The sequence below is a fragment of the Haliotis rufescens genome, unplaced genomic scaffold, assembly GCF_023055435.1.
Source record: "Haliotis rufescens isolate VD_foot unplaced genomic scaffold, xgHalRufe1.0.p SCAF_2, whole genome shotgun sequence".
Classification (NCBI taxonomy): Eukaryota; Metazoa; Mollusca; class Gastropoda; order Lepetellida; family Haliotidae; genus Haliotis; species Haliotis rufescens.
Window position 1 is genome coordinate 56,639,498 of NW_025963890.1, and position 27,952 is coordinate 56,667,449.

General features: G+C 41.6%; 2 protein-coding genes across 4 annotated transcripts in view; both read right to left on the reverse strand.

Annotated features, from left to right (window-relative positions):
* LOC124141222 (opine dehydrogenase) overlaps positions 1 to 27,952 on the reverse strand; it is a 31,294-nt gene that overhangs the window by 2,257 nt on the left and 1,085 nt on the right. The window contains exon 1 of one of the 3 annotated variants that reach the window (XM_046509163.2): positions 8,295 to 8,408. The exons of 1 other annotated variant lie outside the window; for it this stretch is intronic. The gene's annotated coding sequence lies outside the window, so the exon portion shown is untranslated. Of the gene's footprint in view, positions 1 to 8,294; positions 8,409 to 27,952 lie in introns of those variants that run through there. One more of the 3 variants, XM_046509172.2, reaches the window with a different exon arrangement.
* On the reverse strand, positions 18,372 to 19,577 carry LOC124141236 (opine dehydrogenase-like). The gene has a single exon (XM_048399379.1). It carries the CDS (start codon positions 19,575 to 19,577, stop codon positions 18,372 to 18,374), a length of 1,206 nt encoding a protein of 401 aa, XP_048255336.1.

The following is a 27,952-nucleotide window of genomic DNA, read 5'->3' on the forward strand; positions in this document are numbered from 1 at the left end:
GTGAGTGAGTATGGTCCTACGCCGCTTTTAGCAATCTTTCAGCAATGTCACAGCGGCGGACACCAGAGAGTCGACGTGCAAAGATCAAATAACGGACACACTTTAAATTATCGCAAGAAAAGCAACATATTTTGATCCCCACTATTTTTATAATTCAAAGAGAAAAACAACTTTAGAAATCAATTGGAATTATTAAAGGAAAATGAATTCAGTGAGATTAGACAGACAGACATAGCTGGTGTTTGAGATGGAAATCATCGTTTTATGTTAACTATTACAGTTATGTCAGTTTGTCGGCCGAAATGTGGCCTCCACATATAACTTTAGGATGTCATTACTGGAATCATAACATCAAAGAATTATCACCTAATAATAGGGTTACACATCAAAACCGTCGACCTGCGTTGTATACACATTCTGATAAGTCATTTTATACTTACAGAAGTGATTATTGTATCCAGTGAAAGAGACCCTTTGTCTTTTATTTCCGAATGGAACGAAATCTTTTCTATAAGCATGGTCGATTCAACAAAGTATGTGTTTTGCTTTCATAGAAATCCCTCACGCGACTCGAATATTGTACCTGTTTTAGCCTCATTTTCAAAACACTGAACATTATTTCAGATGTACGAGCAATGGTATGTTTTGTTTGTTGTTTAACGCCGCACTCAGATATATTCCAGCCATATGACGGCGGTCTGTAAATAAATAATCAAGATGGAGCAGACAATCCAGTGATTGATATCATGAGCATCGATCTACGCAATTTGGATACGATGACATGCATCAACGAAGGCAGCGAACCTGACCACCCGATCCCGTTAGTCGTCTTTTACAACAAGCATGGGATGCTGAAGACCTAGACCTTTTCTAACCCGGATCTCCACGGGCAGGATAGGGTGGTGACAGGCCTAGAAGCATAATCTGGACGAATGTTGGATTCAAACCAACGATATTAAGTTCCTGGTAAGCCTAAGGAACACAACTCTGTTGCAACACCTTTGACCACTGTACCAAAAGTGTCACCAAATAAAATATTAACATGGACTTGCTGTTCTACAAGAATCCTTAAGGCGCCACACTGTTCTGTCATCAAGTGGTTCTTAACTTCTGTATTTCTCCAAGGGCGGTCGGGTAGCCTAGTGGTTAAAGCGTAATACTATTCAGGGTTTAGGGTAGACATAAACTAACATTTATTAGAAAGGCACCAGACAATCTCTATTTGCAGCCTGAAAAGGAAGAAATCTAGACTTATTTGGGAGTTTTCGGATATGTTTGTTTCAAGGTTTGTTTGAGAGACTCTACGTACTGTACAGTATGAGAACCGGCACATTTCGGGACGAGTGAGTGAGTGAGTTTGGTTTTACGCCGCTTTTAGCAATATTCCAGCAATATCACGGCGAGGGACACCAGGAATGGGCTTCACACATTGTACCCATGTCGGGAATCGAACCCGGGTCTTCAGCGTGACGAGCGAACGCTTTAACCACTAGGCTACCCGACCGCCCCCGGGACGAGTGGTTTTTGTAGCTTATAACAACATCTGAAAAAGAGGTCCATCCAAATATTTCACTAGCCTCAAGAGATGCAAGAGAGTGAGTGAGTGAGTGAGTATGGTTTTACGCCGCTTTTAGCAATATTCCAACAATATCACGGCGGGAGACACCAGAAATAGGCTTCACACATTGTACCCATGTCGGGAATCGAACCCGGGTCTTCGGCGTGACGAGCAAACGTTTTAACCACTAGGCTACCCGAACGCCCAGATGCAAGAGAACAACCAGTCTGGATAATCCTCCGAAACAGATTCCATATAGCTTAAAGGGGAAAATACCTGTGAAAAAGCGTAATATTAACTGTGGTGTAAAATTCACTTTAGACCACTCACTAATATAAGCCTAATCAACTGACATAGAGAAAACAGCACATCCCCCCTCACTCCAGACATAATTCAGCTGTGTCACAGCAAATTCCTCTCTGCGCTCTTCACGCCGATAATATCAAGACCAGATGATAAAGACTCAGCCAACAGCAATGAGCCTAACGTTAAAACAATTGCTTACAACTTTCCAGGCCTCAATAAAACGTTCAGATTTGTTTTATGGCACAAAACATTTCTCTCCTCTAAAAATAAAACAAATAACTTTCCTAATGCTGATTTCATAGTGGAATACAGCTGGCTAGACTTGCTATTATTTTAATCCAGATGTTTTCATAAAATATTATATTCCACAGTCATGGTGCGAGACGAGAACACTCGTGATTCGTAAACACATGCACATGATATAGTCGGAATCGAACAATCGACTCTGCTTTTAGAAGAGGGTGGTCGGGTAGCCTAGTGGTTAAAGCGTTCGCTCGTCGCCGGGTTCTATTCCCGACATGGGTACAATGTGTGAAGCCCATTTCTGGTGTCCCCCGCCGTGATTTTGCTGGAATATTGCTAAAAGCGGCGTAAAACCATACTCAATCACTCACTACTTCTCCAAATGTTTCTTTAGTTCGGTGTCTTTTGGAGGTGAGTATTATATATTGTATTACCACCAGCGAAAAGTACTCTTTTCACTCACTACTTCTGGTAAAATTTGGTTTTCATAGCAGTCAACAATATACCACAGTAAGCGATCTTCGAACAAGTCACCAAACCTGACCACCCGATCCATCAGTCAACCAAGCCACAGAGCCTGACCACCCGATCCATCAATCAGCCAAGTCACATGGCCTTGACCACCCGATCCATCAGTCAACCAAGTCACATGGCCTTGACCACCCGATCCATCAGTCAACCAAGTCACAGGGCCCGACCACCTGATCCATCAACCAACCAAGTCACAGGGCCTTACCACCCGATCGATCAATAAACCAAGTCCCAGGGCCTGACCACCCGATCCATCAATCAACCAAGTCACAGGGCCTGACCACCCGATCCATCAATCAACCAAGTCACAGGGCCTGACCACCCGATCCATCAGTCAACCAAGTCCCAGGGCCTGACCACCCGATCCATCAGTCAACCAAGTCCCAGGGCCTGACCACCCGATCCATCAATCAACCAAGTCACAGGGCCTGACCACCTGATCCATCAATCAACAAAGTCACAGGGCCTAACCACCTGATCCATCAGTCAACCAAGTCACAGTTTGCTGTGGACCTATGTTCTTACCCGGAATGTCCCCGAGGTTGATAATGATGTTCACCTCAAATAAATACTTTATGAGTATAACAAAGTAATTCTTGACTATCCTTGAAAACATTAAAACTGAATAGATCAGACCTAGTTTCAACCATAAACCATGAAAAAATTAACAAAGTATAACATGTCAGACAAGGTAGAAACTCACTGGTCCTTGTGATGAAATATATATTTTGAGAATCTCTCTCGTGTTGATAAATTGTTAAAACTATGCATATAATAATGGGATGAGATTCTTTTCATCATCCAAAAACACTCTTTCATCTTTTTCAGTTTGTAAACAGCAATAGCCAGTGTCTTGAACGTGAAGGTAGAGCCAACCAGTTTCAGTGGCAGAGAGATTCGTCATGTCATATGATTGTGTTAACCGATGATGTCGCAATTGTCGGCATTGTGGTACAATTTCATTGCGACATCTCCGATAATAAATGATGATAAAAAGGAAAAACTCCGAAATCTAGATACTTTTAGTGAAGCTTTTTCCGTCCTTAGATACCTGAAGCAACAAGATTTTTTGTTTGGACAAAAGAACCAGTGCCAAATTCCTATCATGCTGCATACATTTGTCTTTGTTTTATAGACACGCACTGGAATGAGCCCTTTGTGTTACAGATATACTTTCGGTAGAAGCTATTTATGAAACAAGTTATGTGTCCTTGTATCTGACAAGTAAACGGCTCACAGCGATTTTTTTGTTGTGCCACATGAATGCTGTCGCCAGAATCGTTGGTGGCTCCATCGCCATGCATCCTCTACTAGTTTTTCAAACCCGGACTAAGAATTATTACTTTGGGAAGGAGGCCCAAAGATCGTAGGGTTACTATTTGTAACAGCAGTGGCTTACAGTGACGTGTTTTACTGCGCCGTCAGCAATAATACGACGACATGCAGTAAGATTCTGATTAGGGACCAGTTCAAAAGTGAAGTCAATAATTAATTCCTAAAGTTTTGAGACATTCCCTCAAAGGTTCAATGGCTAATTGTTTTGGGTAAATACAATATTAACTATTTTTCAACCTTTGTGTTTGACCATACATGACCTAACTGAATTGTAAGTTAAACACTACTAGGCAATGACGGAACTTCTCTTTCCACCTTTTATTCACTATGATGGAACAATTACACGAAAATGTGTCGCTAGTGGGATTAGAACCCGCGCAATCCGCACCGAAGGCTGACAAATGTATGTTTTCTGCCACGGCTATAGGGAAGAAATCATGTGGAGTTAAGAAGGAAAAATTACGAGAGAGCGAAATGCACATGCGAAAGGCTTTGGAAACGTATTTCACGTGCATCACACAGGGTAGACTCTCACAGTTAAACATAAGGCTCTGGAAACATATTTCACGTGCATCACACAGGGTAGACTCTCACAGTTAAACATAAGGCTCTGGAAACATATTTCACGTGCATCACACAGGGTAGACTCTCACAGTTAAACATAAGGCTCTGGAAACACATTTCACGTGCATCACACAGGGTAGACTCTCACAGTTAAACATAAGGCTCTGGAAACGTATTTCACGTGCATCACACAGGGTAGACTCTCACAGTTAAACATACAGTTGTTGAGTCTTTTTTAAATATGGTTATCAAAACAATGTTGTTTAAACATTTGAGGTTTGAGAGTTCTTTTGCTGAAATAGATTACACCATTCGGATCCGGTGTTTAATCGTTGCAATAGTCAGTTAAACACTGCTACCAGCCTCGGGGTCAAGGTGGTCTAACCTATACTTATTAACATTCTCAACTGGTACAGAACGCCATCAGTGTACAGTAGCGGAAGCTATGTGTAACATTACACGTGCTTGGGTTGAGATTTACCCTTGAATCTCGAGAACGACCTTGACAAGGTCGCACAAAAATATACTAACAAAACATAGATTTAGTAAATACTTTTTGGCCATTGTTATGCTTCTTACAAAGACACCTGTGTCTACTGGCTCTGAGTCGAGAAATCCTGCGAAACCCAAGATAACGTCGCGAAAGTCTCGCAGTAGCAGAACAAGAACCTGTCATCACAAAAACTACATCCTTACAACGGGAAATTACACAAGTCGGGGATTACTACAGATAAACATACAGAACGTCAACCGAGTAAGTGAGTGAGTTGGGTTTAAAGCCGCTCTGAACAGAATTCCAGTAATATCACGGCGTCAGTGAAAGAAACCCCCGAAGCGATGCAGGTCTCATATGTTTACCACTTTGGTGAAACCCACGAGCACTGGTAAGGTGCTGACAGACCTAGAAACATAATCGGGGCGATCAGTGATTCCAACCCACAATCATAGGTTTCTGGTGTGTTCATGGAACGTGGTGGTGAGGTGAATTTGGGTTTAACGTCGCGTCCAAGATTATTGCACTTATATAGCGACGCGCATGCACGTGTGTGTCTGTGGCTGCTTGTATTAGTCAGGACTGATGCCGATTTATAGTGCTAGCTCACTGAGATACCATGCCGCAGTTTAACATGAATACCCCACTCAGACACAGTATACTGACTCCGAGCCGACCAGTCCTTGTTTTAGCCCCTTAATGTCGAGCGCCAGACAGGGTAACAACAAGTACCATCTTTTAACGTCTTTTGGTATGACGCGGCCGGGGATCGAACCCCGGACCTTCCGCTCTCCGGGAGGACGCTCTACTACAAGACCACGGAGGCGGCGTTCAAGGAACGTAATTCTGCATAGCGAATTTCGGCGGCTTAGGCGACTGGGCCGCCCTTGCCCTCACACGTCATACGAGGTATTGTTTGTACCCGTATAATACCGTGGAAATTGGGTTATATCCAACAGCACTCATCTCTAAAACAGTTGCTTACGTTGAACACCAATTCTTTGGCGATTTAAATTAAATTTAGTTTGAAGTAAATGTTTTTCTCAAATGACACTTTGATTGAAAATGAACATTTTGTCCATGAATGACACGGTAAAGGGATAATAAAACAGTACTAATTGGTAAAATATAATCGGTAATGTTTCTCAACAGTAAAATCGCAAGTTAGTATTAACACAATGAATAATAACACTTCGATTTGCGTATATTTTACCCAATCCGCGAAACAGAGGATTGTTAAGGAAATGTAACTATCTTGTTCATATGAAGAAACTGTCAGCAGACATTCCAGAGTTCATGTCTTTTTCTATAAAATATGTTCATTTCAGAGACTAGATGTTGGTCTATTGGAGCATAATCATCAATTCCTTTATCAGTTCATACGCGTACACAAACAATTACAATATCCGCATATGATTTATTTGACACAAGAGGTCGCAACGTTATGGTTGAGCTGAATAAACCTCGCGTAAGGGCTAAGTCACACATTAAGGATTTTTACTGCCGTCCTTGATAGGACCATTCCCAATTAAAATGTGTCAAAAGTCTGATCAAGAACCTGTGATTCGTGGCAGGAAATTCACAAACAATCAGATATTTTTCAGGAAGTGTCCCGATTCAGCCGTTTCCAGCCGAATTCGCCCCGATTCTCCCGTTCTCAATCCGAATCTGAACCGATTTGTATCTTCCGCATGGTAAAAAAACGACCGAATCTGTCCCGACAGCGTCCCGATTCTCCCGAAGCGATCAGACAGATATCAGACAGTGAACCGACATAGACGGTTCGCATTCGGCAAGATCTGAACGCAATCTGGACTCAATCGACAAGAAGCGGCAATGAACAATTCATGCTCGTTCATCACGACAGCGTCCCGATCCACAGGACACCGTCCCGACAACACAGGACATTGTTACGATTTTGATCCGATACAGCAGAATCTGTCACGGCATAGTCACGATTGTAATCCGACTAGACAAAATCGGCTGTGTTTCCCGAATGTAACGGGACGCATCATACTGTCGGGAGTGCTTAGCCGACCTCTTTGGACCTTTCCCGACCCGTAGGACTCTGTTACGAACGTATACGACTGCGTTCAGGGTCGATGCTCATGATATTAATCACTGGATTGTCTGGTTCAGACTCGATTATTTACAGGCCGTCGCCATATAGGTGGAATATCGCTGAGTGCGGCGTTAAACAACAAACCAACCAACCAACCAACCAAATCAGACAATGGTAGGATCATTGAGGAAAGTAATCCGATTTTTTCACTTTTCGTGTCGTTGAGCTGTCTGATCTCAAACGGGAGCTATAATCGGCACTGTGTAAACCTGGCCTTACCTACAGCATACACAAGCGATGACCAGTCAAGGAGAACGGCCGGGCTGTCCACATGAGTGGCCTTTAGCTGACCTCCCAAACTGACCCCCGTGTGACCTGTAGCTATAACCCGTTCCACTCTCGAGTCCCAGGTTGATTCGATTGAACTGCATATGTTTATCTAAGAAGTAATATGAATTTATTCAGCCGCTCCAGAGGCACAGGGAAAAGGTAATACGCAATGGCGTTATATTTCTAGAATAGCATATAGTCTATGAAATCTTTCATAATAATACATTTCTCTCCTCTCAAACCTTGACACTGCTGCTGATTTCATGTGGAACAGAGCTGGCCAGATTTGGTTCGCTTGGCTTTGGTTTCATAAAACACATATGTATTTAGGGATAGGAATATTTTGTATCTCTCCATGATACACAAACATGATTCTCATAACATGTCAAGCATGGGCGGATACAGAGGGGGGTGCGCCCCCCCCCCCCCCCTTTTATTTCGAAAACATTACCACTAAAGACAATAAATAGATCTTAATTGTGCACCCCCCCCCCCCCCCCCCCCCCCCCTTCAAAAAAGCTGTATCCGCCCATGTCAAGTGTATGTTTAAATAGAATGACATGTCCGATGATCCCATTCAAATGGTGAGTAGTATAGTAGCAAAACAATCACGTTGCAATACAATAATGTATCCAATCCTGTAATACGATGGAGAGATTGACATGTTGTTAGAACGCAAATAAGTCGTGTTATGCAAGACAATCAGATCATGGGAAAATCGCCCTTGTACACCGTCAGATAATTGGTATCCGTTTCATATGTGTCGCGACAGAATTTAGCAATATATTTTCTCCTAGCAAAGACATTCTTCCAATCGCGATAAATCAGTGACAATTAAAGTAAAGATCTTTCAAATAATGTGTTGATCTTACCTACAGCGCGAAATATACTCCAGGTAATTCCAGACGCGAGTCCGATCGTTTACAGCCACCGCACACACTGAGCAGACGACAGCCTTCGGCCTTGAATATGATATTGAGGCTACTAGAGTGCCGTCTCGTACAACATCCCACGTGATTAGATGAATGTCCGTGCGGCGCATGCACATACCATTTGTTTCGTCTGGCCGTAAAGCACTCACACATTGTTGATGTCCAGAAACGGAGCTCGGGATCGTCATGGGGTGCTGATGTGTTATTAATTCAGCGGGCACAATGTTTTCAAATAAAAGAACAACATGTGTTTGAAAGGCATTTAGAAGTGATACACAAAAGGAAAAGAATATATGGATGTCAACTTCTTTATTATGAGCAGAGACCATATACCGAGGGACAGGCCTCAGCAGTAGATTATCATTAACGATCACTGCCGCGGTAATGAGTGTATATGGCCTCTGTTATGAGGGACACAACGTTTCGGAGTATATGCTTACTCCTTCATCAGGTGAATGATGAAGGAGTCAGCATATACTCCGAAACGTTTTGTTCCTTATAATAGAGAAGTCGACATCCATATATTCTCTTCCTTAAAAGAACAACCTTTATGGATTTACCCCTTCACATAGGACCAAACGCCGGATTTTAAAAAGGTTTTTGCAGATATCCCCAAGAATGAATTCCAAAGTTCAAGTAAAAACTTGATCAGAGCATGTTTCAAATGGAATTCCCATTTTTTCCTGACCAGTATCAAACTTTTAAAGGGTCGGCATATGATCATTTCATTGGGCAGGGAGGGGCGGTCGGGTAGCCTAGTGGTTTAAGCGTTTGCTCGTCACGCCGAAGACCCCGGTTCGATTCCCCACATGGGTACAATGTGTGAAGCCCATTTCTGGTGTCCCCCGCCGTGATATTGCGGGAATATTGCTAAAAGCGTCGTAAAAACTCACTCACTCACTCACTCACTCATTGGGCAGGGAAACGTGTGTATACAACAGTAAACAACGTTTTATAACGAACTGACGGATACAACAAACTGGACTTTTTGTCCCTATTTGCTGTATATACGTTGCATATATGCTTAAACCGAACTACGGTTATAACGAACTAAAATTGGTCCCTGGAGTTCGTTATAACCGTAGCTTACTTATTTGTTAATTTTCAAGTTTTCATGCCTCAGTTTTGTATTATTTCGGATATCTAGGAATAACATTCGCGTCTTATTTTGCTGTTGCAGAGTATATTATGAAAAATAAGACACCACACAAGCACATCACATAGAATTTAACCCACACATTTTCAGACACAACGTCTTCTATAGGAGACGTGCTAATAGATTATACAAGCTGACGTGCCGTGACATATCAGAAATACTGTTCAGAGTGGCGTTACATCAAATTCACTCTCATTTAAGAACACTGGCATATCTTGATGACATGGTATTAATTATGATACTTCTTAGATACTTCAGAATAACATATTGATGTCCAAGCAACTTGACTTCATCATGACAGCCTCCGTGGTCTAGTGGTAGAGTGTCCGCCCGGAGAGCGGAAGGGGCAGGGTTCGACCCCCGGCCGCATCATACCAAAAGACGTTTAAAGATGGTACTTGTTGTTACTCTGTCTGGCGTTCGGCATTATGGGGCTAAAAGAAGGACTGGTCGGCTCGGAGTCAGTATACTGTGTCTGATTGGGGTATTCATGTTAAACTGTGGCATGGTATGTCAGAGTGCTAGCACTATAAATCGGCATCAGTCCGGACTAGTAGCAACACACACTTGCATGCACGTCGCTATATAAGTGCAATAATCTTGGACGCGACATTAAACCCCATTTCATCTCACCTCATCAGGTATGACAAGCATTAGCAGTGAAACACACTTGACAAAGCCGCCACATTGACGACACAAGACCTTTGAGGAAGGCTTGTTACTGATTCAGGGTATGGCTAGATTGCTCCCCGTACTAATTATGCCAGATTACACCACCCACCCCTCCCCCCAGAAATCCTCATAACCCATAATTACGACCGGCAGATGGGACGGCAACACAGCTGTATATTGACAACACGTCGCTATAAGGCATTTATAGTCAAATTGGCGTGTCCCAGGTCAAGTATGTATTGGTCAGAGAATAAATAACAGTTCTTGAACAAGGGTTTCATCAGGCGAATACTCGACACATTCCGTCAATAGTACAGAATGACCAATGGTGACACTGGTCAAGGTCACCCTAGCTGGAATACATATATCGTGGCCGAGCAATTAGAGTGCACGTGGTTTCGAACAAGGGACTGACCGTGACAGGCAATAGACCTGAGCAGGTTTAGTTTAGACTCGAATTGTACAGAACGCCTCAGTGTCATAGTCTAAATAAACAGTTGTGGACTCGCAGACGGACCTGTGTTGTTTATCACGTCATCACTTAGATCAACCAAATCCTAAGTGTGATACTTGTGTTGTTTTATGTTATGTTTTCTCCAGACCAAGGACTGTCGCAGCTGGACCAACGTCACCGGTTGGTTCGAAACTGCGTAAACGACGTTTAATTTCATCCTACACATTTCATCCATGGGCGACAGCTCTGGGGAAACAGCATGTCAAGGGAATGTGGGCATATTCAGTTGCCCAATGAAGTATGTGATTACATGTGCAACGCGAGTACCTGCATATGGCGTCCATGTGTCTGAAGGAACGGGGCGATGTGAGGACGGATAACTGCCGAATGCATAACGTTGAACAACACACGCGTCAGCGTAACGTTCCATTTGACGTTGATTAACACGCTAACAGCCATCACTGCTGTCAAAATGAAACCTGGACTTATTTGTGAGGAAGGCTAATCTTCAGTCCTGTAGCCTGAACCATAGATGTTGTCTTGACCATGCCATGAGAGTAATTCGATGACGTGGCAACAAAACTGCAAATTCTGTGGGATGTTGGTCTCTCGTAATCGATTCATCACAGCCATTGCGCATAATCCTCAACACATTCATAAGTCGAGCACCTGTTCCAACTTCTGGGCGACCCGTGAAGATCCGGGTAGAATAGGTCTTCAGTTGCCCATGCTTGCCGAAAAAGGGGACTATGCTTGTCGTAAGTGGCGACTAACGGGATCGGGTGGTCAGGCTCGCTGACTTGGTTGATGCATGTCATCGATCCAAACTGCGTGGATCGATGCTCATGATATCAATCACTGGAGTATCTGGTCAAGACTCGCCAGACCGCCGTCATATAGCTGGAATATTGCTGAGTGCGTCGTTAAACAAACAAACCAACCAACCAACATATTAGGAAGAGTCGTATAAATGGGCGAAAGCTATCATTGGATACCCACAACATTCCTCAATTCTAAGCATGTTTTGAAAGAACAATAGTTAACAGTGTCATTCCTCAGTTAACCCTTCCCTTCCACGAGGTACGTACGTACACAGTGATGTAATGTCGTAACAATGGTCACAACACAATTACGAATTAGTATTGAATAATCAGGATACTTTATAATGGGCCAATGCCACCAAGCATTTGTGATAAATGCCAATCGTTGTGTGATAGCATTTAAGTGATGAATTACATATTCCTATATATTTTTTTCCAATCCAAACACATTTAGAACAAATACAGTAAACTACGGTTATAACGAACTCAAAGGGACCACTAATTTTAGTTCGCTATAGCCGTAGTTCGTAATATGCATATATACAGCATAACTACAGCAAATAGTCAGGACAAAAAAAAGTAAGTTCGTTATATCCGTCAGTTCGTTATAAGCGTGTTCGTTATAAACGTAGTTTACTGTACTGGGTTTCCTGAATAATGTAGCATGTTGTTTTAATCAATTCAGCAGCAATTCAGCATCATAGATACTATTTGGATTGACATGGTTTAACTTGCAAGCCCGATGTGTTGATGTTGTAACATCGCAGAGATAAGATATATCAAGTATACTTCTTGGTGAAAATGACACACATGTTAATCATGGCTTTAGATATAAATGTCGTTGATTATATGTTTAGAATTTAAACCCTTTGGGTTCTAAACTTTTGTAAACATGTTCAGGATACAAACTATTTAGGAATCAATACGCGTCAAACTATCAGACAAGGATTAAACACGTTTTACCGCTTCGTTATCTAGTAACCGTCTTCTATAGGAGACGTGCTAATAGATGATGCAAGCTGACGTGCCGTGACATATCAGAAATACTGTTCAGAGTAGCGTCACATCAAATTCACTCTCATTTAAGTGAGTGAGCTTTCAGCAATATTACAGCAATATCACGGCGGGGGAAACCAGAAATTGGCTTTACACATTGTACCCATGTCGGGAATCGAACCCGGGTCTTCGGCGTGACGAACGAACGAACGCTTTAACCATTAGGCTACCCCACCGCCCCTCTCATTTACGAAAACTGGCATATCATGATGACATGATATTGAATATGATACTTCTTTAGATTTTCTTCATGATTTCGAAATATTGCTGCTGTGAATTAAATCATAAGGAGTAATGCCACTTCCGTCTGTGTTTGTATTTGGAACACGTAATTTGCTTAGTGCGACCTAGGGACATATCCTGTCTAATAAGATGATACTTGGTTTAGCGGGGTAAATGTTTTCGTTTGTTTAAGTTGTGTTTGATGTCGAGAACTGTGTATAAAGCCACATAAGACTACGTATGATGTTTATGTGTAAACCAAATACGTTTCTCATTTAACCACAAAAGCCACGCCAAAATAGAATTTTCATCATGTATACCTCACAGGTGTTCTGTTTTGATATCGTCTAGAGAGACTTGTATCATCGCTGCTTTAGCCTAACCTTTATAAGTCAAGGCTAGCATTGTTGATTTAAACATCTAAAGACAACGAACCTTCTACCTCGCGTAGAAAATGTATTTTTGTTACATCCATAACAGCCCTTCTACCTGATTTGGATGGAGGCCAGCGCTAATAAATTGTGTGAAGCGTCATTAAAAGTGTGGATAGGATTCCAAGACATTCAGAATATCCACGATGTGTTGTAGACTAACGTTTAGTCTTTGTAAAAAGTTTTCAATTTTCGTTTTTTTAATCGCTAGGATTAATCTGAAATTATTGCATACATAAAACAGATAGCTTACCTGAATGAGTAGGAGAGTGAGTATGGTTTTACGCCGCTTATAGCAATATTCCAGTAATTTCACGGCGGGGGACACTAGAAATGGGCTTCACACATTGTACCCATGTCGGGAATCAAACCCAGGTCATCGGCGTGACGAGCGTTTACAGTGCTGGACAACTGGGATGCCATGCCGTATTTTAACATGGATACCCAACTCAGACACTGCATACTGACTCCAAGCCGACCAGTCCTTTTTTGATCCCCTCATTTAATTTCAACGTATTTTAGTATGATCCGCTGGTGATCGAACCACCGACTTTTCCCTCTCCGGGTAGACGCTTGACACTAGACAACGGAGACGGTGAGTTGACTTACAATGGCGACAGGAGTCTAAACACTTTTTCAAGTAATGGTAAAAAAGGCATTCCCGCTTTAATTCATAAAGATAGAGACTCCGGTTCAATACCTCTCTCTGTCAAGATCTGTCAACCCCCCACATGTGGTCAGCTAACTTTCTGATCAGCCAGTCAGCGCGTGGGTTTCCTATCAGTGGAACATTTGTGTGAATTTCTTTCCACCCCGATGGATATTCCGTGTTAAAATAGGCCCCCAACAACCTTACCTGGTCATACGAGGCAATTTAATGGATCGGGCTGTCAGGTTCAGTGACTTGGAATATTGCGCGGAATCTTCCCCGACGGAGTGGAAGGTTGCTCATACGATCAAATAAAAGATACAAAATCATTTCCATAATGAGAAGTCTGTTGCACGATTCCGACTATATCATGAGCATGTGTTTATGAATCACTATCAAGCAGTATTGATACCAGGTGTTCGCTAACGGGTGAGCGTATTCTGCCCCACCGGGGGCACCTGTCACAAACACATGCAAAGGCAGGCAAATGTTCGCCTGTAAAAACACGGGCACATATGGTACAAGTCAAAATAAGGAATTACACTAGACAGTTTTTGTCACTGAAGCATCAAATTTAGAAAAGTCCTCCACACATCTACCAAAACATATTTGAAAGCTTTACTGGTGCCTTAAATGTTGTAACCCTGATCAAACAACTTTTGAGCAAGAGTCGTATGACGCTTTTTGAAATATTTTTTTCCAAAAAAAGTGATCAAACCCCGACTTTACTGATATTTTTGCCATATTCCTCGCACTGTAGGAAACAATTAATGTGCGCTTCTCTGGCAGACAAGTGTCCAAAGAACAAAGTTCAAAATATCTCAGTACCTGCACATGTTGAAAAACAATTGAGCCTCTAAACAGTAAACACAATTGCTACAAATAAAAAAGATCTTGACGGAAAGGGGCGTAGAATCGGAGTACAATATGTGATACTAACGAGACTGAAATATAGAAAGATCAGTTGTCAACAGATACAGTTGATGAACGGGTGGTACAAGTCAAACTAAGGAATTACACCGGACATAGTTTTTGTCACGGAAGCATCAAATTTAGAAAAGTCCTCCACAAATATACCAAAACATATTTGAAAGCTTTACTGGGTGGTCACGATGGCGTCACCCTACTTATTCATTATTTTCATACCTCGGTAGCATGGGTCGTCGCATTCGTGACCAATTCGTGTTATTCCGGGACAAGCCGAATAGCGACTCGTGCATCTATCGTGGCTATTTTTGAGACTGGGTTCCGTCTGAGCGCAATCGGGCATAGTTAAAATAATTGTTGCGTAATAGTTCACGTATTTACCCGCCATGTCATATATATTCCAGATGTTATTTAAAACACATCGGGACTTAGGGTATTTATACAGTATGATTGAACACATTTAATTGTATCTAAGGTATATATTTTAGATGCAAAACATGTGCAAAATAAAAAAATGTTCCTGTTCGATTCTTTGACTGAAGTACTTGATGTCATACGCGCAATTCTGATTGGTTTGTCGTACTTGCGCACAGAACAGTCATCGATAGGGTGGGACGAGTCTTCTTGGAGTTTACGGAAAGGGGCGAGTGTTGACGAATGGGGTCGTCACCCATGCTGTCAATCCCGACGGGATTATTTACAAGTCGCCGTGATATTTTTGGGTGAATGAGTGAGTGATTTGGGTTTAACGCCGTTTTTAACAGTTATATCACGGCGTAAATGCTTAATATGAGAGGAAAGCCCGAAGTGATGTTTGTTTTAGACGGTTTTAGTCTGGAACAGGAAAATCAGCGACCGGAACCCTGAGCAGCGGTCCACAAAGACACGTGATCAGCCAAGTCACCCGATCCACATATCAGTAGGCCAGTGCTGCCAAAACTTTGAGAACTACCAATAACAGTAATACACTAATCAAGTCTGCATTTGAATAGTTCCCGCGGTACTCCGGATTCGAATACGCCCCCTGCAGTAACCTCTGCGACTTAATGGATCGGATACCCGGCCCGTTGATAACATGTCATTGTATACCGATGGCGTTGGATGTTGCTCACAATATCAATCACTTGATTGTCTGGTCCAGGCTCGATTATGTACAGACCGCCGCCCTATTGTTTGAATATTACAACAAACACGTAAAGGGGTAACTATGCCAAACTGTTTTCTCTAATGTATGTTCGTAACCGTCTGAGACCTGCATCACTTCGGGGCTTTCCTCCCACATTAAGCTGACACGCCGCGATATAACTGGAATATTGTTAAAAGCGGCGTTAAACACAACTCACTCACTCACTCACTCTAATGTATGTTCCACCTGTATTATATAATATAACAAAACATACATGAAAGTTAACTTTTATTGATAAAAATAGACAGTTATACAACAAATAAACAAATGTGCAACGTTAACATATGGAGAAGAGAGGGAAATCGGACGTGGTTTTATCATCGATCTTTAACTTTATAAATATTTGTTTCTGCGGTTAACTGTGTTAAAGTGTAAAAACAAATGACAATGTTATTTCCAACCTATCCCTGATAGTTCCCATAAAAACAATATGCAAAGGTTTTTTTAAAAATAACATAAAAAACTTACTTCATATCAACGGGTATTTCCAAAATTAATATCCTGAAAAATTACCATAATTAGTGTAAATGCGTTTTGTGGCTCCCTGCCCCAGATAGCCGTCAGGCAGAGGGGGGATAGGTTTGGCTTTCGTTGCATATGACATTGTGTTAAAGTTACACTGTAAGGTATACACAATTTCATAACAAAATATTTACATTTATCCTTTAATATATATCGTATCGCCATTTAATCAATATCAATTTAATAAATAACACATAAGGTTACTTTGTACAATGTAATGAGTATGTAAACCGTCTGAAGCGTCAGTAAAAGTAAATCCAAAAACTACGCCAGATCTGTTCATGTGAAACACTGCATACTGAGCTAATGACGGGAGTTTCTGAAATATGTCAAGTAACGAAACAATACCTATATGTATGATAGCCGAAGAAAAAAGAGCGACAGGTTCTGCTCTGCAGTGAGTATCCGAATGTACCCAATACTAGCATTTAACTACATGAATATGCAACGAGTCTTTCGTTAGATTTATTAAACATAAAGAAATGTACTCGAAAACGTCTATCAACTATCAACTATTACCACTACACACTGCAAGCTTGTTTAATCCAGGTGAATAAACGGCAAGATGATCTGGCAGAATCTCTACATAAGAGAAATAGACATTCACACAATATGATCAATGTTTGATACGAACGCATTTGCACCATTGACGCTGAGCAATAACAACAAGTGTATGTACAAAGAAGATGCTGAACATTCCCCGACTGTACATAAACCAGCATGTCACACATGTCATAAGGACCCCCGTAGTCACAGAACCGCACTGCGACACTCAACCTTTGCCGTGGGCTGCCATGCTTCCACAAGCGGCCATCAATTTGCGTCACTTGTAACCTTGAACAATAGCTTCGTTAGAACGAGTGACAGTGAGTTGGGTTTAACGCCGCTTTTGACATTAGTCCAGTTATATCGCGGCGTGTCAGGTTACTGTCGGAGGAAAGCCCGAAGTGATCCAGGTCTCAGACGTTTTGCCACTTCGGTATGGTGCTGACAAACCTAGAAACAGAATCGGGGCAACCGGGATTCGAACCCATAATCAAAGGTTTCTGGCGTGCCCAAGGGACGCTTCTCTGCACAGCCAATCGCGGCGCCTTAGACGACTGGGCCATCCGTGGCCCCGCTTCGTTAGAGAACAGTTGCAACTTTGAAAAGGTATGAATTAACACTGAATATTCATTTAAAGAGTTTGTTTGTCTTTTTTCATCTTGGAAGGAATACCGATACCTATTTTAGGGAGACTGGATTAAACAAATATAATTTGCATCGATGTCATAAAAAATATTTGGTAAAAATTAAACTCTTCGGCTCCTAGTTCCAGAGAAGAAAAAAAACAGTTATCGAAACAAATGTCATCTCTCTAATATAAATCCCATGCTGTGAATTTCTCACCATTTGGCAAAGGCAGAGTGGGGTAAAGTTGTAGTGGCCTTACGACTGATTTCACATGAATTCCAAGCGCGCGCAGTGAGCAAGCATGTCATAAACAAGCAAACTTGAGTATATCAATATGACGTAAACATTGTTTTCTGTCAAATGTCCACATGAGCGAATGATATAAAATGTATTGTTACAAATCCAGTTTATAATGTTACGGTTGGTAACCCTTCGATTCCACTATGGTATCGGCTCTGGAGCTTATTGAAGTGTATGATGGTAACTATGCATTTCAATATTTTTGTTTCTTGCCCAAAATTTAACTAAACCGATTAACCACTTTTTGGGCATATATCTGTTTTGATCTACCTGATTTTAATAGAAATCCTAATCAGCAATTATCAGTGATCAAAGATCAAATCTGTAACACTACTGGATACCATGAAAACTGGTCATATTCGCATCTCAAGATAGTTTTAGAGAAAGCATGCATTCAACCAAACAGCCTCATATCCACAATACCCCGGTTTGGTAAATAACATGTGTTTTACACCATGTTCAGTAGGTCATCTAGGGTCTCGAGCCCGAACCTCTGAGGACACCTTGTTTCCCCGATGTCTTTCCCCTTCATGTTTCTCCTAACTAGATACTCCTTTCCCATCTTCTCTTGGCACCATTCCAAAACCTTGTCATGCAAAACAGTCTTCACCCCGGCCAGAAGCCCAATACCCTTGGAGATTGCCAGCCCTCTAGGTACATCTTCGGTTAGATATCTGGAGGAAAAATCAGGGACAAATTTGCCATCCTCTGTTGGGGTCATTGGATGAAAAACACCATCATAAGCGGAATTTGTTTTCATCAGATTGAGAAGATTGCTGGAGTCTTCAGCATTATCCATGAATTCTTCCATAAAGAGTTCGTAAAGGGGAATAACCCAGGAGAGTTCAATTTTAGGGTTCTTTTTTGTGATGGCTTGGGCTATCTCTACGCACTCCTCGCTGATACCTGTAAGGAACTTGGCATCTTGTTCTGTGATTCCCTGATAGAACAAAGGTTTTGAGTCCAAAGGTGTACCATCCCAGTCCCTCCATTTCCCGAACATAATGGCTGGGTTGACAACAGTGCTTGTGGCTAGTAGCGGTTCCAGGTAGTTGCTGTACCGCTCTAGTATTGGGAACTCCCCTAGAACTTGTTGCAGAACTGAGAATGGATCATAAGGCTGCTTGCTTTTTCCTTTGACCATAGTTCCCCGAACGATTTCATTAATTCCTAGAACCGCAACATTTCTCCCGAACTCTCTTATCCGAGAAGCATAAGGCATTGATTCAAAACTAATAACAGCACATCTCTTGACTTTGGCCTTGAGTGTCCCCAAACATAGGAACTCAAAGCCAGCATGGCCTGGGAATCCCACAACGGTCGTATCATTTTCCAGATGGGGTGCAATGGCCTGGAGGTATTCCTCTTGTTCCCCTGGGGACACTGTCAAGATGATGAAGTTGGCACCTTTAACCGCTCTGGATGGGTCCTTCGTAACAACTCTGGGCTTGCATTTGATGATTCTTGGTTCATCCTCGCCTTCGTTAATTGATAGAGTTAAGTCCCCTTCCTTCAAAGCGTTTGTAAACCTCTCGGCTTCATCTTCGAAAAGGGACAGCACTCTCGATTCAATATTCTCGCGCGATGCTGCGAGACCTGCTATCACCTGAGCCGAACTTCCGGCTCCACATACGAGTATCGTGATCTTACTCATGGTTGATAGGGAATGCGTCTGTAAAAAACGGAGATTATCTTGTAAATACAACTACAACAATCAGAAAAAATGTCTTATATTACTACAATCTATTATAGTCTTATCCCGATGCATTTATACAGTTGCATGTACTTTCAATTATAGGTCAAACGGAAAAAAATATGTGACTTTTTTACATTGAGCGCTGCATATACAGAATCTCAGCGATATAGCGACTTGTTCAAAGGAAAGCATAAATATATACCCTCTTTAGGCACGAAAATAGTAGGTGAAAATTCTCTTATATTTGGCAACAGTTCAAACAACATCACGTTATCACAAAATAAAATTGTGAAATGACATTTGTATTCGCCAAAACTGAAATGTTAGCCTATCCACTTCCACTTAATGTTTATTCCAGTTTGTATTGGTACATTTATGTATATCATTGTGGAAATGATGTAGTATAAACAAAACCAGGAAGTCTTTCGACAAATACTTTCGAAGGTTAGAGTGACGAATAAAACAACAATGCACATACTCACGTGTCCATAGCATGCAGTCTTGTTGCTCCATGTCTTGGAAGTGTTACCCATAACGACAGCCAAGGCGTTATCAAAAGCAAACAAGATGCACAGTCCAGGTGAAATTAAATGCCATGCATGTGTGTAGGTTTACTTAGTGAAGGTTAATATATTAGTATTTTTGATTGCGTTAACCGTGCACAAGCAGGAAACATATGTACCGAATGCCTCAGTGAATAGCTTTGTTTTTTTTAGCAGCTTTGAACGGTTGTCTGTTACATTATGGCGTGTCTGCTAAAGGAAGAAGTCCCAAAGCGATGAAACCCCCGAGCACATGTGTGGTGCTGACGGACCAAATATCATAGGGATTCAAACCCGCGATCGGTGGATCCTGACACAACTAAGGGACGCAACACCCCATAGCGAATTTCAGTGTCTCGGTTCACTGGGCTAATGTGCCCCTAGAAATATATGTGATATCTCGAACTGTTGTTTATGTCGATGTTAATTTATCACAAAACATCTTTCGCCTTCATGTTTTTTTTATGTTCTGAAAATGAGGACAGGAAGAACAACCTATTTAGTAAACATGAATGTTTTCCTACGAAAACTCTTTTTTCGACTGATATTAATACATCTTCAGGCGATGGAATACCAGATGAATAATTAGACATTAATAAAATACAAGCAAGAGGCGGGATGATGTATATACAAGCGTGCGATCTTAATCTTTGAGTGGGACCATTATTTAGGACCACGGAGGATGAGCAACACGCAGGCACGCAGACACGCAGGCACGCAGGTACGCAGGCAAAATACAGACGTCCTTGTCGGAGAGCGCAACCATTATCCCTCACTCTCCTGTCTGATTAAATTGTTCAGTCCATGGTCAGAAGTGGCGTGGGAGAAGATAGTGAGATTCATAGAATATATAATTATCTTCTGGTCTGACCCACAATTATTCTACAATATATTTAACCTCGGACTAACATGGACTTTATTACCATCATTGGCATATAGGTGGGTGAATGAGTATTGTTTTACGCCGCTCAGAGCAATAGAATTGGTGGGGGACACCAGAAATGGGAACCCGGGTCTTCGGCCTGACGAGCGAACGCTTTAACCACTTTTCTACCCCACCGCCCCTATAACAATTCATATTTCATAGTCTGCCATACATATCCTAAAAACAAAATATCCAATACAGCCCATGACAGTCTATAATATTTGGCAAGTCTAGATTACTTTAGTATCTGAAATTGAAGAAAGGAACTGGGCTCCTTTTTATTATATTTTATAACTATAATGTAACAACTATTTTCGGCAAAATAGTTCATTTCAGAGACTAGATGTTAGTCTGTGTGCCTCATGATGGGATAATGTCTATTTAGAGATGGGTCCAATGATCAAAACATCATGATTTTCGCTGTTGGATTAATTATAATTTCAATAAATATATAAATCATCGTTCTCTTCTCTTACGAATCACTGACATCAGAGGAACCGAGTTCCACGCATGTCAGACTGACCGCGTTACCGATACTGTAATCAACATCCTACTGTTTCTATCGTGGGCTATAAAGACCCGTCTCCCCATGTGTCTGTGTTCAACAGCTCTCCCGAGCCGCTACAGTGTGTGTGCTTATACAGTGGAGGTCACGTTTCAGATTTTGAATGATGGCAGCAACGGCTGGGAGACACAAGAGGCGAATTGATGCAAAAGTGCCTGGCTTCAAATCGATTCATTCCACCAATTAGCGGAAAAGAACAATCGATTGATGGAGCAGCCATTGACGCCCGGTGGTGCAGACTGTCCGATGACATTCATAGAGGACACCTTGGCGGTGATAGCAATGAGTTGATCGGCAATGCCATTTAAATCGTTCAACTTGGAATTAAACCAATCTTTGTTCTCACGGCAAATATTGGCATTTTGATGAATGGCAGGGGATCTTCTGCGGTTTCCCGAGTGTTTGAAGACGATCCCACTGTTAGATCAATGAGATTTAGGGTGTCTAAGCCTCCGTTACAACCATTGGGAGATCATTGGGATTTTTGTTGAAGTATTACGGCTCAGAATATACCTTCCCAGTACTGATGAGCGGGTAATTACAAAGATTAACCTGGATATGTCATCGGATCGAGACAGCGTAAATTGTTGCCGTGCTAGAAATCCACTGTTTGTGTACAGACGACCTTGATATAGGTGTAGCACCTATTTGTTTGTTGTTGAACGCCGCACTCAGCAATAATCTAGCGATATGACGGCGGTCTGTAAATAATCGAGTTTGAACCAGATAAACCAGTGACTGATATGATGAGCATCGATCCACGCAATCTGGGATGCGATGACATGCATCAACCAAGTCAGCGAGCCTGACCACATGAACCCGTTATTCGCCTCTTACGACAAGCACGGGTTACTGAAAAGTGAGTGAGCATGGTTTTACGCCGCTTTTAGCAATATAACAGCAATATCACAGCGGGGGACACCAGAAATGGGCTTCACACATTGTACCCATGTCGGGAATCAAACCGGGTCTTGGGTCACTGAAGACCTATTCTTACCCGGATATTTACGGGCCTGTATGCTGAACCAGTATTCGAAAGATCGATGGTAATTCACGGAGCAACGCCTTTGGGCAATCACTTGTCCTATCAGATGTATGTACGTATGAGAGGACCGGAGATGCCAGAGACAGTGATTAAACTGGTTATTCCATTCTATCTATATACATAATCGGGACTAAGTTGGGGTCGGACCTACAGGATGCAGACACGATAAAGAGGCGCAACTCGAACGTTATTGATCATTATTACACAGATGATATTAATGATTACTCAAATAACAGCGAAGTTACATGCATACCCCACTCATACACAGTATACTGACTCCAAGGCGACTAATACCTGTTTTATCGCCTTCATGCCGAGCGCCAGGCAGGGTAACAATAAGTACCATATTCTAACATCCGACGCTGTCAGGGGATCGAACCAGCGACCTTCCGCTCTCCGGGTACACACTCTATCTATTAGTACACGGAGTATCAATATGGGAGGACCCCATAAGTAAGTACGCTTCTGTTCCTATGTTGTCACTAAGTGTCATCTACCCATAGTTAGTGGGTGTCATGGGGCGGTTGGGTAGCCTAGTGGTTAAAGCGTTCGCTCGTCAAGCTGACGACCCGAGTTCGATTCTCCACACGGGCAAAATGTGTGAAGCCTATTTCTGGTGTCCCCAGCCGTGATGCTTGAATATTGCTAAAAGCGGCGTAAAACATACTCACTCACTTAGTGGATGTCATGACATGTCTCAGCACATATGCACAAACCCTCTTTCCTGCATTGAGTGACACTTCTACATCGGTATGTGTGTGTGTGTATGTGTGTGTGCGTGTGTGTGTGTGTGTGTGTGTGTGTGTGTGTGTGTGTGTGTGTGCGTGTGCGCGCTACTCATCCTCCGCATATGTACAAACCCTCTTTCCTGCACAGAGTAAGTGACACTTCTGCATTAGGTTTCACAGTCGGTATCTTCAGAGAATGTTGAATTATATAAAAGGCGACTATGCTTGTCGTAAGAGGCGACTACGGGATCGGGTGGTCAGTTTCGCCCACTTGCTTGATGCATATCCCAATTGCGTGGATCTGGTCCAGACCCGATTATTTACAGACCGCCGTCATATAGCTGGAATATTGCTGAGCCACATACCGGCGTTAGTGTGTTGAAGCGATCATGGAACAAAACCAGAACAACGATCAGCTTTTCTTTTGAAGAAGTCCTTGTCTGTTTCAGAAGATGAACACATCAAGTTATCGAACATAATCCCCAAGAAATTCTGACTAAAATTAATTACACGGAATGGATAAAATAATGGTTTATTGCGACATATTGATGTCCTACTGGATGTGATTTGTGTAATAATAGACAAAAAGACTAATTACATCCGTGTGGTTTTGTCTGAAACACGAGACCTGCTAAAGTAATCTTTTGACAGGACCACTCAGCGAATAGAATGTGTTCATTACGTTCGAGAGAATCATTGCCTGCAGCTTCCGGTTACAGAACAAATGCTCGCCTCTTAATTGGATTACATCTCTTGCATCAGGAAGTGGAATTCCCAAACGTCACACCTCAAACGTGCATAAGTTGTTTCCAATGGCAAGGATGGATAGTGTGGTATGGTGTAGGCAGGAACATTAAGCCATTTAGCTATAAACGTACCCTAACAGGCTAAACCAGTGGTCAATAGCATGAGCATCGCTCTAGTGAGTGAGTGAGTTGGGTTTAACGCCGCTTTTAACAGTATCCCAGTTATATCGCGGCGTGTCAGCTTAATGTGGGAGGAAAGCCCGAAGTGATGCAGGTCTAAGACGTTTACCACTTCGGTGAAACCCACGAGCACGGGTATGGTGCTAAAATCCTAGAAACATAATCGGGGCGAACCGGGATTCGAAACCACAATCATAGGTTTCTGGCGTGCCCAAGGGACGCAACTCTGCACAGCGAATCGCGGCGCCTTAGGCGACTGGGCAACCCGTGCCCCCGAGCATCGCTCTAACTGGGTTGGGTACAAGGGACGCTATCAATTCCCCTAACTCTGACAGAAAGGTGGTTAAGTCAATGTGAAGCATTGTGTTTTGGAGCATTGCGTGCCATTTGAAGAAAGCGTAATAATATTGAGGGTTTAGTGAGTGAGTGAGTGATTATGGTTTTACACCGCTTTTAGCAATATTCCAGCAATATCACAGCGGGGGACACCAGAAATGGGCTCCACACATTGTACCCATGTCGGGAATCGAACCCGGGTCTTCGGCGTGACGAGCGAACGCTTTAACCACTTGGCTACCCGACCGCCCCTTAGGGTTTAGGGGTTGACATAAACTAACATTTATTCTCCAAAATATTTAAGATTTGCTTTTGCTGATTTGTCTTAAAATGTAATAGAAAGGGAACAGACAATCTCTATTTGCAGCCTGAAACGTAAGAAATCTAGCCTTATTTGGGAGTTTTTTGTTTCAAGGTTTGTTTGAGAGACTCTACATACTGTACAGTATGAGAACCGGCACATTTCGGGGCGAGTGGTTATTGTAGCTTATAACAACATCTGAAAAAGTGGTCCATCCAAATGTTTCAGTGGCCTCAAGAGATGCAAGAGAACAACCAGTCTTGATAATCCTCCGAAACAGATTCCATATGGCTTAAAGGGGAAAATAGCTGTCAAAAAGTGTAAAATTAACTGTGGTGTAAAATTCACTTTAGACCACTCACTAATATAAGCCTAATCAACTGACATAGAGAAAACAGCACATCCCCCCTCACTCCAGACATAATTCAGCTGTGTCTCTGCGCTCTTCACGCCGATAATATCAAGACGTGATGATAAAGACTCAGCCAACAGCGATGAGCCTAACGTTAAAACAATTGCTTACAACTTTCAAGGACTCAATAAAACGTTCAGATTTGTTTTGTCACACAACACATTTCTCTCCCCTAAATTAAAACAATTGAGTTTCCTGATGCTGATTTCATAGTGGGATAGAGCTGGCTATAGCTGGCTAGACTTGTTATTATTTTAATCTAGATTGGTTTCGTTTTCATATAATATTTTGTTTTTGTTTATACGGTATGAATGGAAATAATATGTAATATTTATATATATAATGTACATTAAGTATATCTACCTCTCATGTGTATAGTTATATATATTCCCACATGTAAATAGTTATACCCTGCCCTCCGAGGGTGTTCTGTACAATAAAAATGCTTGATCCTTGATTTTCTTACCATACATATTCCACAGTCATGGGACAGGACTAGACTAACATCTAGTCTCTGAAATAACAATATAGTACATAAAAAAACAGTTGTTCAGATATCTTAATCAAAATATAATAAAAAGGAGCCCAGTGACTCTCTTCATTTTCAGATACTGCAGTGATCTAGACTTGCCAAACATTATAGACTTGCATGGGCTGTATTTGATATATATTTGTATCAGGGTCTGTAAGACAGGCTAGGACAGGACGAGAACACTCTGAAGTGGATTCATAAACACAATTATTAATAATCCTAAATGATACAATACATTTCTCTCTCCTAAAATTAAAACAAAAAAATCCTAATGCTGATTTCAATGGAATAGAGCTGGCTAGAGCTGACGAGATTTGTTTTTGTTTATATGTATCTAGTTTGGTTTTGGTTTATGAAATAGATATATTCTACAGTCATGGGACAGGACTACTGTGGTGTATCTGAGGGTAGGATTGTTATTTTATTCTCAGAAGTATTCCAGCTACACGACCGCAGTTGTACATCAAGGAGTACCCCTAGTTCATCGTATAGCATTTCTTGCTGGCAGCAAAGTCTGCTTGACAGTTACGAGCCAGCACTCGGCGTGATGTCTGACACGACGTGTGGGCGCCTGTTCCTGTGTTTCAGCTCTTGTTACCCCGGCGACGCCGTTCATGTACCGGTTCACTGACAAGCTGCACACTTATTATGAGAGGTAATTTCACCTTACTATACATCGACTCGGTTATCAGGTAAAACACCCGTCTTCAACGTACACAGCAGGTTACAATAGACACCAATCTTTGTGTTTGGGTTTCCACAATTTGGTCTACTTTAATTATTATTTAAGTTTAATGCAAGAGTACTGCTGTACGGGGCCAGGCAACAAATAAAAGTAAGTATTTTTTATCCAAATTGTGTGAACTGCGGTACTACCGGTAGGGCAGGACATGCTTACCCTGTTCGAGAACACCTGGTGTCAATACTGATTTTCAGTGGCCTAATCATATAGTTTTCAAAGCTATTTACCCTTTAAGTTAAATAGAATCTGTTTAGGGGAATCAACACAGGTTGTTCAAGTGCACTGACATTTTATATTTAATTATAAAAAAAAACATATATCAAAATATATAATAATATATATAATGTTTATCTATCAAACGATAATTTAAGCTCTAAATAGTATAAATAATAAAATGGGAGTATATACACCTACCTTAAATGCGTCATTAATTAAATGCGACTAGCCCAACCTTTCAAAAAATAACATCCATATCATTTTGAAAGCACACACTCAAGATAACAGTTACATCGGCGAAATGCTATTGTTCGCAGCAGGAGCTCTTCCTCCATCTAAGCTGAACGTGTTTTCTTAAAATAAGCTCAGTATGTTAGGTCAAGGCTCACCACGTCCACGATATTACGGGACGCAGTTGTGATTGTTTCAAATGTGTTATCAGTGACTGGAATATAGGCCTACATTTTTCATTATTCGTATGTTTGGTTAGAAACTATTTCAGCTAAATGTGTACTTATTATAGTAGCGTTACAATGGAACGCGGATGTAGTGGGGGCCTGTTGTAACAGGATCACCCCTGTGGTGCAAATAGACAAGGAGCCGGGGTTAAAGGTAACATTGATTCTTGTAGCATCACATGCACTGATTACATGTATTACGTGTACGTCGATAACATATCAAAATATTAGACACAAGCACAATACGGCCGTTAGTAATATTATGCAGGATTATTTCTACCATTGATTTTCTAATGAATAATTAAAAGCGTAATTACGGCAGATAATCTATTTATGAACATTACAATAAGTATAGCTTTGCTCCAAGGCTATACTGAAAGAAAAATCCATGGATGTGTAGTAATTCTATCCTCCAAATAGGCAAGTCTAGATATGTGGACAGTGACTAAAGGACTCTGGTCTCTTATAGGGACAACTTGTCCTTATTATTTACATGATCTGGAACTTATAGTTAAAACTAATAATTATTGCCTTAGAGACGTGTGCAAGTCTACTATTATAAGCAGTTCGTTTCGGGGTAAGTTCGTTCATTAGGATCAAATGTA

Excerpts from the sequence above, each read along its gene's own strand:
- LOC124141236 (XM_048399379.1), bottom strand. The coding sequence starts at position 19,577 with ATGAGTAAGATCACGATACTCGTATGTGGAGCCGGAAGTTCGGCTCAG.